Source organism: Barbus barbus, assembly GCF_936440315.1.
Source record: "Barbus barbus genome assembly, chromosome: 24".
NCBI lineage: Eukaryota > Metazoa > Chordata > Actinopteri > Cypriniformes > Cyprinidae > Barbus > Barbus barbus.
This window is the reverse complement of record NC_136752.1, coordinates 26,325,222-26,344,158: the sequence shown is the minus strand read 5'-3', so window position 1 is coordinate 26,344,158 and position 18,937 is coordinate 26,325,222. Positions and strand designations below refer to the sequence as shown.

The window sequence follows — 18,937 nt, the reverse complement described above, 5'->3', positions numbered from 1 at the left end:
GCACAATTCTTAACACCTTACTTCGGACCTCACTAATTTTCAAACCCTGGTTACGGCCTTGGGTGTGGTGGATCCTTTCCCGTCCTACCTATCCCATAATCCTTTTCGGCAGAGCGTAATGGCGGACGAAGCGAGCGGTAGCGGAGTGGGAGAGGAGTTTCTCTGACAAAACAAGCTAAAGTTTATGTTTCGGCTCAATGAATTTGTAGGAGAAATTAGTAGAATACTTAAAAACAAATAAAAATAGGCTATAATGGCTTACCTGGATGTGACTGTCTTGTAGTCTGATATAAAAAACTCTCCGACAACGAGCAAAGAAAGTATTTAATTTATTTAATTGCTTTATTTCTTCCAAAAGAATTAAAATGAGGAGAATAACTCTGTGTTTGTCCATTTTCCCGCTTCTTGCTTGGCGCTGTCACGGTTGCTAGGCGACAGGATATAGGGTAAGGGAGGGAACTGAAAGAAGGGTAGGCTGTCCAAATTCACAAACACCGACTTCCGGGTTTTGCGGACGTCGGAGGATCCCTCCTCCTTCAACCGAGTAGGAAGGATCCTAAGGAGGATGCAGACCCTGAATTTGGACACAGCCTAAGTCCACCTCTGATTACTAGTCGCAAAGAGGAAGAGATGATTGGTTCACATGAGCCAATGACATGAGGTGGATACTGCATTCTGTGGCACTATAGAGTGCCAATGCAGTATTTATTATTTACATTTCAGGATGAAATAAAATCTGAAAGACTTACCGCACATATTGTGATTTATTGGATGGGATGCACGCTCCAAATAACTAATGTTTAGTACAGTTTTGTTCACACATTACCTGAGAACAGCAAACTAAGACAGATTTTCGGGATTTAAGAATTGATATCAGTTCATAAAAATCTATTAAAATGCAGAAATCTATTTCAAGCCAGCCCAATTAAGAATGCTAATGGATTCCTTGGTCATAAAAGGCTTTTATAGAAATTGGTTGAATCGTACTGAATATATAAACTACTGAATAAGTGTGCCTTAAGCTTCACACAAGCATTCCACTTTTATACGTGACTTAAAATCTGAATTTTTGAAATGTTTGAACCATCAAATCAGAATTCAGCTAATTTTTCATTATTTGGAAGGCACTATGTATTTAATGTTATTCATAAGGCACAGTGTGCCAGAATTCCTTTATTTTTGCTCATGTTTTCCTCATATACTGAATGAAGGGACAGTTTTTGGACCTATAGGGCCTATATATCTATGAATGTTATTTCAAGCACCACAATGATATATCACTATAGATGTGACACAACACATACACATTTGTGCTTGACACATTCACTTATGCTAAGATGGACTGCATTTAGTTTTTGATTTTCAAAAAAGTTGAGTTTTTTTATGTTTTATGTAGGCCTATTTTGCCAGGATACAAAGTCAAATAGATCATCTTTTAATTTTGCACATAAAACACATGCAATTTACTTTGTTAATACAATTTGCACGTTTCATTGGAAATGATTTCAGTAAGTATAAAAATATCAACTGTTGTCCAATACATAGAGACTGAAATTAAATCAAACAGTGAAGACATTGATATCAGATGAGTTTGGTTCAAATATTCTCATTGTTATAATGAGAGAAAGACATTTTCTAAACCATGGGTAGAAAAGACCATATATGATGGGGTTTAAGGTTGAGTTAATGTAGCCTAACCAGCCAAATGAGTCAAAGAGAACAAAAGGGGTGGAAAAGTTGATATAGGGATCCATCAAAGAGTTAATAAAAAATGGCAACCAGCAAATAATAAAAGCACCTACGACCACACCGAGAGTTTTTGCTGCTTTGCGTTCAGATCGTCGAGAGCTTTTAAACATATTCTCATTTTCATGATGGTCCCTCTCACCGATTGTTCTAACATGCTTTTTTGCAACTACAAATATTCTTGCATACAGCCCAATCATGACAGAACAAGGCAAGAAAAAAGTTAGTACTGTGTCTAAAACTGACCACAATGCATTGAAAAGCAGAATACAACTTCCCATACAGTATATTGAATCACTGTATTCTTCCAGTCCTTCCACATTAGCCTTTGAGTACACTAAGCCATAAGAATATAACGCAGCCATACTCCAACTTATCATCACCATGACCCATGCGACAGGTATGGTTATTCTTGTAGGATACTGAAGTGGATAACAAACAGCTTGATGCCGATCAATTGCAATAAAAATTAGATGAAAAATAGACACTGATGTGAGAAACAAGTCAAAACTTGAGTGCAGCAAACAGAAGGCATTTCCATAATACCAGCAGCCATCTACAGAACGGATCATACTGAAAGGCATGACCACCAGTCCAAGCAGTAGATCCGCTAGAGCCAGGGACATCACCAGGATGTTAGTGGGAGTCTGGAGCTGTTTGAAGTGCGCGATGGAGATGATGACCACCGAATTTCCTAGAATGGTCACAATCATCGCAGACACCAACAGAAGATACACCACAGTCTGAGTGGAAACAAGATGTGTGCCTTTAAGACAAGAGTTGTTCACTGCAGGAAAACAAAACTGTGTGGGATCGTATTCTTGTGATGATAAATCCATCCTCTCAGTCTCAGAAAACTAGAACCTATAAAATGCTGTTTTATTTAGTCTAGACAGGCCTTTAAATATTCTTCATGCTCTTTTCTGACCCTCCCACATCATCACAGGGCAGCAAATGACAATCAAGCACTCATTAAAAATTAAGAAAACATGCAGTCTTAAGTTACATCATTTAAATATTCTGGTTTGTCAATTACTAAGTAATTATTTATCTTATAAAAGTATAGTTTAAAAAAATTGTGTAAAAGACCATATAAATGAAATCTATGCCATTCATCTCATGAAAAAGATAAAAAATTTATTAATTAATAAAAAATCTCTGGAAGTGAACACCCATGATCTGAATTACTGTCTTTGAGATGAACAAGAATTAGGCCTATAGGACTGACTACTGACACAAAGTCACAATTTGATTAAAAGATTGTGATTTGATACAGTTTTCATCTCAATTTGATACAATTTTGATCCATTTAGATATACATCAGGTACAGCACAGTGTTTCTCAAAAAAATCTATAACTAATAAACATGTCAGAAAAACTGAATGACTGATTTGTTTAGAAACATTTACATTGCATATAAGGTATATAGTAATAATAATAACAATAACAACAACAACATTACCATATAATTATGTTTCTACTTTAGTTTTTTTAATTCAATTTAAAAGGTGGTTTTCTTAAGAGCTATTTTCATGGCACATTTATTTAAAGAATTAGTGTGATAAAGTCACATTAGCTGCCACCGCTGGGGAAGCAGCTCTGACACACACACACACACACACACACACACACCACTATTTACCTCATTCATCCCACCGCTGCCACGAAATGTGATGAAGACGAGCCCACCAGCTCGCCTTTGGGGAAAAATGTGAGTCCGTGAAGGGATGTAAAAATGATGGCGGTGTTTGGCCTATATAAGCCGAGGCCAAACATAGAGACAGTACTTGTTTACCAAGTCGATGCAGGAGTGCTACTGCGGTGCCTCAAGCAAAACCCTTTTCGTATATTGTGGATACCTGTTTATATCGTTGTTGGATTATTTTCTGGTTTATTTTTCCCTTTTGTTGTTTATTTGGTACTTTGGATTTTTGTCATTTTTGGGTACACTTGTATATATTCTTCACTGTGGACAATCTTTCTGGCACTGTAAATAAATTCCACCTTGCACAAGAGTGCTTTTGCGAGTGAGCCATCATTTTTACATCCCTTCACGGACTCACATTTTTCCCCGAAGGCGAGCTGATGGGCTCGTCTTCATCACATTTGGTGGCAGCGGTGGGATGGCTACTCGCAAGACAGTGCCGAAAGGTAGGAAACCCAGGTCGGGTTTACGATCCCAAGTGAAGGTGGCGTCAGAGGAGGAGGCAGCCTGGAATTCGGTTGAGACTACGCAGGATGAGGAGGGAACCACGAGTCTTCCCAAAATCTCCCCAAAGTACAGTCAACCACCAACCAAGCCTGCCACTCCTGACGCTACAGCTGGCGAGGGAAGGATTTCCCTGATGCGCAGATTTCTCGACACTCAAGAGCAGCGAGAGGAGCGATATCTGCGGGAGCTCCGAGGTCTTCATGAGTGCATCTTGCAGTCGATTCGTCCTGCTGAGACCTCGATTGACGTGGAGAGCGTCCGAATGGAGCTACCGACGCCAGCACCAAAGGTATCCACAAGACACAGACCCTCTTACATCCAAGACTCCCCGAAAGTCACAGCGCCAAGAGAGCCAATGCAGTGGGCTGATCCGAAGATGCCGAGCTTCCAGCAGGGGTAAGACATCGAGAATTATCTTTGGCGGTTTGAGCGTCTGGCCAGGACCTGGAGGTGGCCTGAGGAGGAGTGGAGCTATCGTTTGGTTCCGTTGCTGACAGGACAAGCATTGGAGGCGTATCTGGCAATGGACGAGGAGCAGGCTGAGATCTACGATGACTTGAAGGAAGCACTGCTAGAGAAATTCAACATTTCTCCAGAGACCTACCGTCAGCGCTTCCGATCAACTACAGTCCCAGGTGGAGAGTCGCCAACAGAGACTTACCACCGGCTAAAGAATCTGTACAAGCGTTGGGTACGACCGGAGGAGCACTCTAAAGAGGAGATTGGCGAGACCATCATCCTGGAACAGCTTCTTCGGGTGTTACCCTACGACGCACGCACCTGGGTGAGAGAGCACGAGCCGAGGTCAGGACTGGCGGCAGCAAACCTGAATGCAGGTACTGCTGGTGTTCCTCGTACTCAACCACTCAAAGGTACTGTACGTGGCGTTTCTCGGTGAGCGTGATTTCACCAAGAACAACATGCTCCTGGATCAACATTCTTCTTGATCCTGGAACAACATTACTATCAACCAATCAGAATTGAGATATAATTTTTCAGGAAATATCTGCTTTAGGCTTACAATCAGGGTTAGGTGCTTCTGCACTCTTGTTAATCAGCTATCAATTCCCACTGATTTTAGGAATAAATTATGGGTAGGGTTAGGTTTAGGGGTAGGGATTGGGTTAAGTCTATATTTTTGGACCGTAATGTTGATCCAGGATCAGCAAAAGATGTTGATCCAGGAACATGTCTTACTTGGCTAAATCACGGCGAGCGATTTAGTCAAGTAAGACATGTTCCTGGATCAACATCTTTTGCTGATCCTGGATCTGAGAATGCACAAGGTCCAAAGTCAATGGCCAAAGACTTGCTTTGCTTTTACTGCCAGCAGCCGGGTCACAAAGCAGCCGTGTGTACCGCTCGCAAAGCGAAACTTACAGGGTTTTGTTATGTGCCTAGAGAAGGGGACTGTGACTTTGATTCTGTGGGGGAGAGTCAGAATGTATATGATGTGATTGTTAATGGACGTGAATTGAAAGCGCTCTTGGACACTGGAAGTTCTCTGTCAATGTTGAAATCATGCTTTGTAAATAATGTCAATTATGTGAATACTACCTCTGTTCAGTGCGTGCATGGGGACGTAAAGTAGTATCCCCAAGCTGAGGTAATGGTGGAGGTACAAGAACAACAAGATCTTTCAACATACTTTCTGATGTTCATTTATGTTTATTTCGTGCTATTACTAGTCGCAAAGAGGAAGAGATGATTGGTTCACGTGAGCTCCCTGCTATAGCATGATCTAAGGTGGATACTGCGTTGTTACGCCACCAAAATGGTATTTATTATTTAAATTTCGTAATAAAATAGAATCTGAAAGCTAAGACTTTAGGTTATGGCTGTACAATTAATCGAATGTGATTGTCATGCACATGTTGTCAGTAAAGCCGGTTCTGTGATTAGTAGTAAATCTCCATCACGTGCTTTCAGATGGAACAGCCTTTACTACACAGCCTTTACTGAAAGTATCAGGTGATGTGTAATATCATTGCGCGGTACGGCAGCAAAGTTCCTTGATTATTACGCTGGAATGAGAGTATAGTTTCTAGCCATATCGGCCTAGAAAATCGCAACTTGTCATTTTCCGTCAGTCTTAGTACACGATATAACTACAGAAGAGTCAAGTTTTAAATAGGAAAAATATTGAAACTCTTTGGTCATTTTTGAGCGAGATGCTAACGGTCTAATCAGATTCAATGATCTGTGCTAAGCTACGCTAAAAGTGCTACTGCCAGTCCCGGAGATCGGCTGAATGGATTCAAAAACGGTAAAACTCAACTGTTTATCTCTTGGGGAGTTGGAAAATGAGCCTATTTTCAAAAAAAGTGAAGTGTTGCTTTAAGCTTCACACAAGCATTCCACTATATGTCACTTAAAATCTGCAAATGTTTGAACCATCAAATCAGAATTCAACTAATTTTTTCATAATTTGGGAGGCAATATGTGTTTAATGTTATGCATAAGGCACAGTGTGCCAAAATATTTTTGCTCATGTTTTCCTCAGATACTGAACAAAGGAGCAGTTTTTGGACCTAGTATGGCTTATTCTATGAATGTTTAGAAACAGCATCCAAGAACTTTACACCTCCAGAGTGAGGAAAAGGGCTAAGAAAATCACTCTGGACCCCACACACCCAGCCCACTCTCTCTTTGAACTGTTGCCCTCTGGCCGACGCTACAAAGCACTGTGCGCCAAAACAGCCAGACACAAGAACAGTTTTATCCCCCAGGCCATATCCCACCTGAACAACACATAACACACCTCAGTACTGGACATCTGTATACAGATTCTGTATACAACTCAACAAACCTTCTTCGGTATTTAGCACGTATGCACATTCACAATTTTGTCTGGACATTTTTCCTTTTTCAGTATATTTTTATTACTATTGTTATTTATAATTTATTGCATATTCTCTTTAATATTAGTGTTTTGTTACCTTAACTTTATGTATGTTTGCACTATGTTTGTAATTTCTGTACTGGAAGCTCCTAACACAAGACAAATTCCTTGTGTGTGTGAACACACTTGGCAATAAAGCTCTTTCTCTTTCTTTTTCTTTGTCAAAAAGAGTCCTGCTTGCTTTGCCACTTATGTTCATTCATGCTCCAAAAGACTACAATGATATACCACAATATATGTAACACAACACATATGCTTGTGCTTGGCACATTCAGTTATACCAAACTAAGATGGACTGCTTTTGTTTTTGGTTTTCCAAAAAGTTGAGTTTTTATGTTTTATGTAGACCTATTTTGCCAGGATACAAAGTCAGATAGATCATCTTTTAATTTTGCAAAGATAAAACACATGCAATTTACACTATTCCTTGTTTATGTGATTTGCACATTTTGTTGTAAATGATTTCAGTAAGTATAAAAATATAGACTGTTGTCCAACGTGATGCACAGAGACTAAAATTAAATCAAACAGTGAAAACATTGATATCAGATGAGTTTGGTTCAAATATTCTCCTTGTAACAATAAGAGAAAGGGTTTTCCTAAACCATGGGTAGAAAAAGCCATATATGATGGGGTTTATGGTTGAGTTAATGTAGCCTAACCAGACAAACACTTCAAAGAGAGCAAGTGGCGTGGAAAAGTTGATGTAGGGATCCATCATAGAGTTAATAAAAAACGGCAGCCAACAAATAATAAAAGCACCCACGACCACACCGAGAGTTTTTGCTGCTTTGCGTTCAGATCGTCGAGAGCTTTTAAACACATTCTCATTTTCATGCTGGTTTGCCTCAGCGATTGTTCTAACGTGCTTTTTTGCAACTACAAAAATTCTAACATACAGTCCAACCATGACAGAACAAGGAAAGAAAAAGGTTATTAACGTGTCTAAAACGGACCACAATTTACTGAAAAGCAGACTGCAATGTCCTATACAATATATTGATTCAATATATTCCTCCAGTCCTTCCACATTAGATTTTGAGTACAGTAGACCATATGAATAGGCAGCAATCATAGCCCAGCTTATCATCACCATGACCCATGCTACAGATATGGTTATTCTTGTAGGATACTGTAGGGGATAACAAACAGCCTGATGCCGATCAATAGCAATACAAACAAGATGCAAAATAGACACTGATGTGAGAAACAGGTCAAACGTGGAGTGCAGTAAACAGAAGGCATCTCCATAATACCAGCAGCCATCTACAGAACGGATCATACTGAAAGGCATGACCACCAGTCCAAGCAGCAGATCCGCTAGAGCCAGAGACATCACCAGGATGTTAGTGGGAGTCTGGAGCTGTTTGAAGTGTGCGATGGAGATGATGACCACCGAATTTCCTAGAATGGTCACAATCATCGCAGACACCAACAGAAGATACACCACAGTCTGAGTGGAAACATGATGTGTGTCTTTAAGACAAGAGTTGTTCACTGCAGGAAAACAAAACTGTGTGGGATTGTATTCTTGTGATGATAAATCCATCCTCTCAGTCTCAGAAAACACAAATTCTGTTTCAGTTGGACTAGTTAGGCCCTTAAATACACGTCATGCTATTTTCTGACCCTCCCACATCATCACAGGGCAACAAATAACCAACAAGCACTAATTAAAAATGAAAAATAATCTCAGAGAAAAGGTGAAAAATTCTCGGTAACCTTTTAAATGGAACTACATTTTTTATGTATTAGTATGTACCTTTAAGTATGTCAAATTCAGTTCCTGGAGGACCACTGTCCTGAACCAGCTAATCAAGGGCTGTATCCGAAACTGCATACTTCCCTTCTATATAGTAAGCAAAAAACGGTAACACTTTAGAATACTGTTCCATCCTTAATAAATAACTACACAGGAACACATGACTAATGCACTATTAACATTCTAGTAACTACTATTAACTAACAAGAAACACTGATTAACAATTTAGTGCTCAGTTAAAACTGTATAGTTCACTATTAGCTAATCAATAACTACTATTTTTTTCATATATCCTGGAGAACTGCTAAGAACTACTGTATACAGTTTCATAATTAATGTGAATTATGTATAATGCATCATTAATTCTAAAGTGAAGATCATGGTAACCCACTAGTAATGACTTGAGTATTACCAAATTCTTCTAAAGGAACTACTGATTACATGGATCAGTCTTCTAAAGTGAAAAGCATGATAACTCTTTAATATTGACTGATGTCATTGTAAGCTTTTGAGATATATGTAAGGTTTTGGATACTAATGACTCAAGTGTTACTACATCCTTCTAAAGGAATTACAAATTATTTGGATCAATATTCTAAAGTGAAGATCACGGTAACCCACTAGTAATGATTTAAGTGTTACCAAATCTAGCAAAATTAATTACTAACCAGAACCTTACACTCAAAATGCTGGGTTAAATACAATAATGGACGAACCCAGCGATTGGGTTGTTTTTACCCAGCGGTTGGGTTACTGCCCAGAAGGTTGGGTTAAACATTTAACCCAACTGTTGGTTGAAAACAACCCAGCATGTGTTCTGTCCAATATTTACCCAGCACTGGGTTGTATTTAACTCAGCATTTTTTAGAGTGTACAAAAACCTCAAAAGTTTGCAATGACTTCAGTAATTACTAGGGAGTTATCACGATCTTCACTTTAGAATACTGATCCAAAAAATTTGTAATTCCTTCAGAAGGATGTAGTAACACCTGTATAATTACTATCCAATATTTTACAAAACCCTCAAAAGCTTACAATGATTTCAGTCATTACTAGAGAATTATCATGTTATTCTCTTTAGGATACTGATCCAAATAATTAGTAATTCCTTCTGAAGAAATTGGCAATACTTGAGTCATTACTAGTGGGATACCATGACCTTTACTTTAGAACTAATTATACATTATGCATTATTCATATTAATTATGAACCTGTATATAGTAATTCTTAGTAGTTCTTGGGTGTGTATGAAAAAATAGTAGTTACTGATTAGCTTATAGTGTACTACCACATTCGACTAAGCACTATTCCTTACGAAATCATTAATCAGAGTTTCTTGTTAGATACTAGTAGTTACTAGAGTGCTAATATTGCGTTCCTCATGTGTTCTTGTGTGATGATGAAACAGTATTCTAAAGTGTTACCCAAAAAACAGTATGTGACAAAAGCAGTGTGTCCAAGTCCAGATTACATACATACTACACACATTCATACTATATAGAAAGTATTCTTTTTGCAGTTATGAAGTAATTAATTACTTATTCAAAAAAGTACCTACTCAAGTGATTATGTGATTTTGGATGCCAAGGTTCTCACGATTAGTAGAAACGTTCAGGTGTTTTGGAGCTGGTTGAAGCTACAGTCTGCAGAACAATGGCCCTCCAGGACCACAGTTTGATATGCTTTAAGGTACTAATGTATCATTTATGGGTAGGGTACGGCCAAGTGACAGCTTGTGTAACAGACATAGGCAAGTAAGTGCTGGTGGGCGTAAACCTCACTCCCCTGATCTCAAAAAGAGGCGCTCTGGCGACTGACGCTAGAGGCCGTGGCCTTTAGCCTCCTTGTTAGAGCGCCCGCCTCCTGCGCCAGAGACCGCGGTTTGAATCCCGCTGGGAGGTTTTGGAGTAGAACCAGTTACACTTGTACCTGTTTTCTGAGAGCATATAGACTGGTTTGGCCAAAATATTTTTGGTTGAGTAGCTATAAATGAGAGCTATGCAATTTTAGCTGAGATAAATCCTGTGAATCAAAATGCATCACCATGGATCATTACATCATGCCATTTTCTGGTTAACTGCAAAGATAGACAAAAAAGCACATAAGCTTTATATGTTACATTAGGGGTGGCCAACATTGGTCCTGGAGAGCCACAGTACTGCAGAGTTTTGCTCCAATATTGATAAAAGCTCTCCTGCCTGTAGCTTTCTAATAACCCCTGACCTTGATTAGCTGGATCAGGTGTGTGTGAGGTTAGGGTTAAAGCAAAATGTTGCAGGACTGCGGCTCTCCAAGACCAACATGGGCCACCCCTGTGCTACACATAGTAAATATTACTAAAAAATGTAACCCTCAGTCTTATTTTTGCCCTGAACATTAAAGATGTATTGGGCTCAATTCATAAACCTCCCCTTTAAAACAACAACAACAACAACAACAATATATACAGGTCCTTTTCAAAAAATTAGCATATTGTGATAAAGTTAATTATTTTCTGTAATGTACTGATAAACATTAGACTTTCATATATTTTAGATTCATTACAACACAACTGAAGTAGTTCAAGCCTTGTATTGTTTTAATATTGATGATTTTGGCATACAGCTCATGAAAACCCAAAATTCCTATCTCAAAAAATTAGCATATCATGAAAAGGTTCTCTAAACGAGCTATTAACCTAATCATCTGAATCAACTAATTAACTCTAAACACCTGCAAAAGATTCCTGAGGCTTTTAAAAACTCCCAGCCTGGTTCATTACTCAAAACCGCAATCATGGGTAAGACTGCCGACCTGACTGCTGTCTGGAAGGCCATCATTGACACCCTCAAGCAAGAGGGTAAGACACAGAAAGAAATTTCTGAACGAATAGGCTGTTCCCAGAGTGCTGTATCAAGGCACCTCAGTGGGAAGTCTGTGGGAAGGAAAATGTGTGGCAGAAAACGCAGCACAACGAGAAGAGGTGACCGGACCCTGAGGAAGATTGTGGAGAAGGACCGATTCCAGACCTTGGGGGACCTGCGGAAGCAGTGGACTGAGTCTGGAGTAGAAACATCCAGAGCCACCGTGTACAGGCGTGTGCAGGAAATGGGCTACAGAGAAGCAGCACTGGACTGTTGCTTAGTGGTCCAAAGTACTTTTTTCGGATGAAAGCAAATTTTGCATGTCATTCGGAAATCAAGGTGCCAGAGTCTGGAGGAAGACTGGGGAGAGGGAAATGCCAAAATGCCTGAAGTCCAGTGTCAAGTACCCACAGTCAGTGATGCTGGTGTTGGTCCACTGTGTTTTATCAAGGGCAGGGTCAATGCAGCTAGCTATCAGGAGATTTTGGAGCACTTCATGCTTCCATCTGCTGAAAAGCTTTATGGAGATGAAGATTTCATTTTTCAGCACGACCTGGCACCTGCTCACAGTGCCAAAACCACTGGTAAATGGTTTACTGACCATGGTATTACTGTGCTCAATTGGCCTGCCAACTCTCCTGACCTGAACCCCATAGAGAATCTGTGGGATATTGTGAAGAGAAAGTTGAGAGACGCAAGACCCAACACTCTGGATGAGCTTAAGGCCGCTATCGAAGCATCCTGGGCCTCCATAACACCTCAGCAGTGCCACAGGCTGATTGCCTCCATGCCACGCCGCATTGAAGCAGTCATTTCTGCAAAAGGATTCCCGACCAAGTATTGAGTGCATAACTGAACATAATTATTTGAAGGTTGACTTTTTTTTGTATTAAAAACACTTTTCTTTTATTGGTCGGATGAAATATGCTAATTTTTTGAGATAGGAATTTTGGGTTTTCATGAGCTGTATGCCAAAATCATCAATATTAAAACAATAAAAGGCTTGAACTACTTCAGTTGTGTTGTAATGAATCTAAAATATATGAAAGTCTAATGTTTATCAGTACATTACAGAAAATAATGAACTTTATCACAATATGCAAATTTTTTGAAAAGGACCTGTATACACTATATTTAATTTTCTCACTGTATGCATAAACTACAATATACATCTTCAGCCTTATAATCTAATTTGAAAAAATTCTAGACCTGAACACATGAGCAAAGATGGCATAAATAGATCTTGTATTTCAAAGCAAATACCTCGGAGAGGAACATAAACACAAAGGGATGACTTTCTCCTAGAATGTTTTTAAAGACCTTATTTGGCTGGAAAGAAATACTCAATTTCTAAAAACCTAGTGAAGAAATATTCCCTAAGCTTCAGGATACTGCTTTTGGACACTAAAAACTGAATAAAATATAAATTTTAAAAATGTCTGAAGAATTCAAAACTAGTTTTTCCATCATTCGGCATACAATGTGTATTTAACATCAGAGGTGTGCCAGAGATCTGATTTTAGATCACCATTTAATTTTACACAGATGAAGCATCTGACTTTACACTGTTTTTATTTATGTGATTTGCAAAGGTTGCAAAGTATCAATGTCCTGCACATATAAAAAGGGAATCAAACAGTGAAGACACTGATATCAGATGAGTTTGGGTCAAATATTCTCATTGATATAATAAGATAAAGGGTTTTTCTGAACCATGGGTAGAAAAGGCCATATATGATGGGGTTTATGGTTGAGTTAATGTAGCCTAACCAGACAAATACTTCAAAAAGAGCAAGTGGGGTGGAAAAGTTGATATAAGGGTCAATCAAAGAGTTAATAAAAAACGGAAGCCAGCAAATAATAAAAGCACCCACGACCACACCGAGAGTTTTTGCTGCTTTGCGTTCAGATCGTCGAGAGCTTTTAAACACATTCTCATTTTCATGCTGGTTTGCCTCACAGAGCTTTCTAGCATGCTGTTTTGCAACTACAAATATTCTTGCATACAGTCCAACCATGACGGAACAAGGCAGAAGAAAAGCTATTAATGTGTCTATTGCTCCCCACAATGCATTGAAAAGCAAAGTGCAGCTTCCCATACAGTATATTGATTCAATATAGTCCTCCAGTCCTTCCACATTAGATTTTGAGTACACTAAGCCATAAGAATATAACGCAGCCATGCTCCAACTTATCATCACCATGACCCATGCGACAGGTATGGTTATTCTTGTAGGATACTGAAGTGGATAACAAACAGCCTGATGTCGATCAATAGCAATAAAAATTAGATGAAAAATAGATACTGATGTGAGAAACAAGTCAAAAGTGGAGTGCAGTAAACAGAAGACATCTCCATAATACCAGCAGCCATCCACAGAACGGATCATACTGAGAGGCATGACCACCAGTCCAAGCAGCAGATCCGCTAGAGCCAGGGACATCACCAGGATGTTAGTGGGAGTCTGGAGCTGTTTGAAGTGCGCGATGGAGATGATGACCACCAAATTTCCTAGAATGGTCACAATCATCGCAGACACCAACAGAAGATACACCACAGTCTGAGTGGAAACATGATGTGTGCCTTTAAGACAAGAGTTGTTCACTGCAGGAAAACAAAACTGAGTGGGATCGTATTCTTGTGACAAAAAATCCATCCTCTGGGTCTTAAAAAGACAAAAACCCATCAAATTCTAAATGGACTGCCGATATGTTAACAGTGAGTGAAGAGCCCCTTAAATACACTTCATTGTTTTCTCTGACCCTCCTACATGACGAGGTAGCAAATAACAGTCAAGCACTTAAAGTTTGGCAATGGCTCAAGGATTCTACATCCTGCTACATTGTAAAAAGTTTGGGGATGGTGAGATTTTTTAGTGTTTTTGAAAGAAGTCTCTTCTGCATTTATTTGATGAAAAATACAGTAAAAACAGTAAAACTGTAACATATTATTTCAATTTAAAATAACGGTTTTCTACTTGAATATATTGTAAAATGTAATTTATTCGTGTGATGCAAAGCTGAATTTCCAGTATCTTTACTCCAGTTCAATGTGACATGATCCTTCAGAAATCATTCTAATATGCTAATTTGGTGCTCAAGAAACATTTATTATTATTAATGTGGAAAACACTTGTGCTGCCTAATATTTTTGAGAAAACAGAGATACATTTTTACATAGTTATTTTGTGTGTGTGTGTGGGTGTAACATTAGAAATAGGTTTACTGACACTTTTAATCGATTTAATGCATGACTGCTGAATAAAAATATGAATTATAATTAAAATCTTACAGATTTGAACTGTATAGTGTATTTTTTCTTACAGCAAAGCTATTCACGGAAGCATTTGTAACTAGTGTATTTTGTGTTTTTATGTTTTATATTTGATGTGATATTTTATTTGCTTGGTTAATAACAGGGTGCAGTTGCTGAAGCACTTAACGAAGACAATAGAAATGCAAGATGATTTGCATTCCCATAATGCATTGTGATAATCTCTGTAAAAATGAAAATCCATCCAGGATAGTGCGTGAAGTGAGAAAAATGTCCATTGCAGTTCATTCAACCCTGAAAAGTATCAATAAACATAAATGCTTTAAAGCATAAATGCTTTAGAACATATGTTAGGCCTAAATATGTCCAATTCAACCCACAAATCTCCATTTTTTATACAAAAACACAACATTTACACCATATAAACTAAATGCTTATATTTTTATTGATTTAAAAAAAAAAAAAAATTATTTTAATTTTTTTATGTATATTTTCATTTATCTTGTTTTTATAACTTTTCTAAACTTCACTCATTATTCTGTATTATCTAATTAGCACAATCAGAATGATGCAACTCCAGATGCTTCGAGGTGAAAGTTTTCACTCCTGTAGGGATCAATCAGAGTCAAGTGTGATTCTTTTGGACTTTAATGAGGACAGGTGTGAATGTACCGATAAACAGCAGGACAATTTTGCAAACATGTTTATTACGTTTAATAAGTCCCTCAGCTCGCAAACATTTTTAGATGGAGACAAAAATCTAACCACCAGTTATTTCCACAACAGGATTTCTCTCGAGTCAGGAATTACACAGGTATGATGTCATAATTTCACTAGAGGAATCAAAAAGACATTTGATTTTGATTTTAAGCATATTCTAATGCAATATTTATATAATGTAAATTTAAATCACATAAACTCAGATTAACACACATTGACTGACTGAATGTATGCTTTACACACATTAACATTTTCAAAGACGAATCAATAATCATTCCACTCCTTCGAAGGTAAAGGGCTGTTTTTTTTAACAATGATCTATGAATTAAAACTATAATCTAGCTTTAATATTTCATATATCAAAATATGTGAGTGAGTAGTTTTGCAGCATCATTATCAACACCATAAAGCCATAAAAAAGTATCCCATTGGACATTTTTGACCATATTAACATTTGGAATCACATTTCCACCATATTTCAAATTATGTATTGTGTTTATGATTGAAATGACGATGATTAAAAAGGCATTTTGAGTACAAAATGTCTGACCAGTTTCATATCTAGCAGTCCATATATCCTGAATGCACAGAAATATTAAATTATCACACTTTTACAGCTTGACTGGAAATGACGCAGAAAAAATTCTGTTCTCCACAGATCAGTGTTTTACAAGAAAATACTATTTCAGACTTCATACTTCCAAAATTCATAATTAATTCAATGTGTTACTTAACATTTTGCTGTGATTATATAGACCTGAAATTTAGCAAGATTTTTCTTCAAACATCACATCTCCTATTTCATCTGAAGATCTTCACTGACCCTGTTAAGGATTATTGGGGCAAAATTCTTAGTCATGATGGAAATGACATCACAACTGAGCGACAGCCTTAATATGTGCTAAAAAATGAAAACTTTTTACAAAATAAATACTAAATTTATATTTATCATTCTTTAAATTTCCATAGTTCTTAAAATGCAATTATACTTTATGAAGGGTTTTCTTCTTTTAAAATTCAAACCATTGGGTCTGGGACGAAGCAAAACAATAAAACATACACATAAAGAACCAAACATAAGTAATAAATGCACGATAAATTCAGTCCAAACAGCTGAACTCTGCTGGTTTTAATAAATATCAAATATCCAGGAACATAAAAGCACCAAGATGAAGAAAATAATATGTTTAACAGACTGCATTCATTGATTTATGTAACTCAAGATCAAAATAGGGGGAAATCTCCAAGGAAAAGCTTTTCTGTTGTTGATAGATGATGGATGTGGTGACAGTAGTGATGCAATGAAAGAGGGGTGAGGATATAACTAAGTGCTTTGTGCACGTTCACACTTTTGTAGACAGGTAAGGTCTGTCATGAATGTCTAATGGTATGATTTATGTTCAAGCTGCAGGGCTGATAATGTTTTTGTGTGGTTTTGGCTATGAAATTTAACTATTAGATTGCTGTTAAGATTATAATAAAGCAGTGCATTATTTGCTTATAAATGAACGTGTGTTCCAGCTGGTGATGGATCTAAACAATTCAACTCAAACTAGGATTGACCATGGGCCTGTTCTCTGTTTTGAGTCGTCCAACAACTCGTGTGAGAGATTCATCTACCCGTCAGAGATTCAGATTTTGCTTTATTTGTTCTTCAGTGGCATTGCGCTTACCACAGTATGTGGAAACCTGCTGGTCATCGTCGCCATCATTCATTTCAAGCAGCTGCACACGCCAACAAACTACCTCACCTTGTCTCTAGCCGTGGCCGATCTGCTCATTGGAGGTATTGTGATGCCTCCCAGCATGCTGCGCACTGTTGAGACTTGCTGGTACTTGGGGGACATGTTCTGTAAAATACACAGCAGTATTGATATTATGTTATGCATTACCTCTCTTTTGCACATATCTTTCATCTCAATCGATCGCTATTATGCCGTATGTCATCCGCTTCAGTACCGGAGTAAAATCACACCTCCCATTTCCCTCATTATGATTTCCCTAAGCTGGGGTCTGGCTGCCTTTGCTGGATTTGCTATGGTGTTTCTACAACTCAACATTTTGGGTGATGAGGAGTTTTATTTCGATAATGTAGCCTGTAAAGGAGCCTGTATCATCTTTCAAACCGCAGCAGCCAGCACCGTTTCCTCATTTCTTGCTTTCGGCCTTCCCGCAATAATTGCTGGCAGCATTTATCTAAAAATTCTTCTTGTTGCACGAAAACAATCAAAATCTATACAGCATTCAGCACACGTGGGCAAGAAAAACTGTGCATCTTTAAACAAATCCGAGGGGAAGGCCACAAAAACACTTGCTATCATCATGGGAGTATTTTTTGTCAGCATCTCACCCTTTTTCTTCTGTAATCTACTAGATCCATTTCTTGATTACACAATACCACCTGTCATATTTGATGTTTTTTTGTGGATTGGATATTTTAATTCTCTGTGTAACCCTTTTGTGTATGCATTCTTTTATAGATGGTTTAGAAAAGCTCTGAGAATCATTCTTTTGGCCAAAATATTTCAAGTAAATTCTTCACAACTTGACTTGATGGAAAGACGTGATTAGAAATTAGAAATCTCCTGTGAATAATTTATATGTAAATAAACATAAATATCCTGCTAATATGATTTAATGTCTATGTAACTATAATTTCATCTCTGCACAGTAAAGATGATGCCAAATAACCAGATGACGCATGCATTATTTACACTGAGCCACTACATGAAGTGTGCAGATTAAATTTAGACAAATACTTTATATGAACGAATGTCAGTGCATCAATGCATATCATTATTTCCTTTGAGACCCATCCATTACATGCATAAGGTTCAGTTTTTCAAGCAACTTTGAATATTTCAATATGCCAATTCAAAATATTACATAAACATATGTTTTAAGTCTGTCAAGAGTAGATTTTTTTCCTAAAATGAGCAGGCTACTTCTCCTTTCATTATCGGTTATTTCCCAAGATACCTTGGAGGAACCTAAAAGTAAAAAATAAAACACATTGCTCCCAGAAAGCATTTAGCCCTTTCCATTTGTCTCATTTTATGTTAAACATATTTAAATAGTTTTCATTTAATAGCCTAATGCAATACATCCAACAAGCATGAATCATATGAAAGCCCCCAAAGCACAATTAGGCCTATTAATTTTGTGTCTCTTATAAAGAGACTAAAAGGGATAGTTTACTGAAAACAAATGTGCTATTATTTACCTTCATCGTTCCTTTATGCATTTTAGTTTTTAATTTAACTAAGCTTAACATTCTCAGTATCTTTGTGATAATTAAAATGACATAGCTTGTTCGTAGAGACCCTATTATCGAACAATTAAAGTGGTAGCATTGGGAAATTACATGTTTTTTCTCGAAAATATTCATGTGTAGCCTAGTGTTTGGAATATTTTCTGTCTGCTGTTTTATAACAAAAATGTTTGATTCAGGACTGAATGACTCTGGCTCATTCAGGTG

At 37.7% G+C, this 18,937-nt stretch overlaps 4 protein-coding genes across 4 annotated transcripts; 1 reads left to right on the top strand and 3 right to left on the bottom strand.

Moving 5' to 3' along the window:
- Positions 1–1,559: 1,559 nt before the first annotated feature.
- LOC306844028 (trace amine-associated receptor 13c) lies at positions 1,560–2,585 on the bottom strand (the record flags this gene model as incomplete). The annotated part of the gene is made up of 1 exon (XM_079375855.1): positions 1,560–2,585. The coding sequence occupies one exon, from the start codon at positions 2,583–2,585 to the stop codon at positions 1,560–1,562; it is 1,026 nt and encodes a 341-aa protein (XP_079231981.1).
- Positions 2,586–7,383: 4,798 nt separating this feature from the next.
- LOC306843668 (trace amine-associated receptor 13c-like) lies at positions 7,384–8,409 on the bottom strand (the record flags this gene model as incomplete). The annotated part of the gene is made up of 1 exon (XM_079375274.1): positions 7,384–8,409. The coding sequence occupies one exon, from the start codon at positions 8,407–8,409 to the stop codon at positions 7,384–7,386; it is 1,026 nt and encodes a 341-aa protein (XP_079231400.1).
- A 4,687-nt stretch (positions 8,410–13,096) lies between these two features.
- Positions 13,097–14,122, bottom strand: taar13e (trace amine associated receptor 13e; the record flags this gene model as incomplete). The annotated part of the gene is made up of 1 exon (XM_079376320.1): positions 13,097–14,122. One exon carries the CDS (start codon positions 14,120–14,122, stop codon positions 13,097–13,099), a length of 1,026 nt encoding a protein of 341 aa, XP_079232446.1.
- A 2,864-nt stretch (positions 14,123–16,986) lies between these two features.
- On the top strand, positions 16,987–18,030 carry taar10 (trace amine-associated receptor 10; the record flags this gene model as incomplete). Its single annotated transcript, XM_079375045.1, has 1 exon — positions 16,987–18,030. One exon carries the CDS (start codon positions 16,987–16,989, stop codon positions 18,028–18,030), a length of 1,044 nt encoding a protein of 347 aa, XP_079231171.1.
- Between the last annotated feature and the right edge of the window lie 907 nt (positions 18,031–18,937).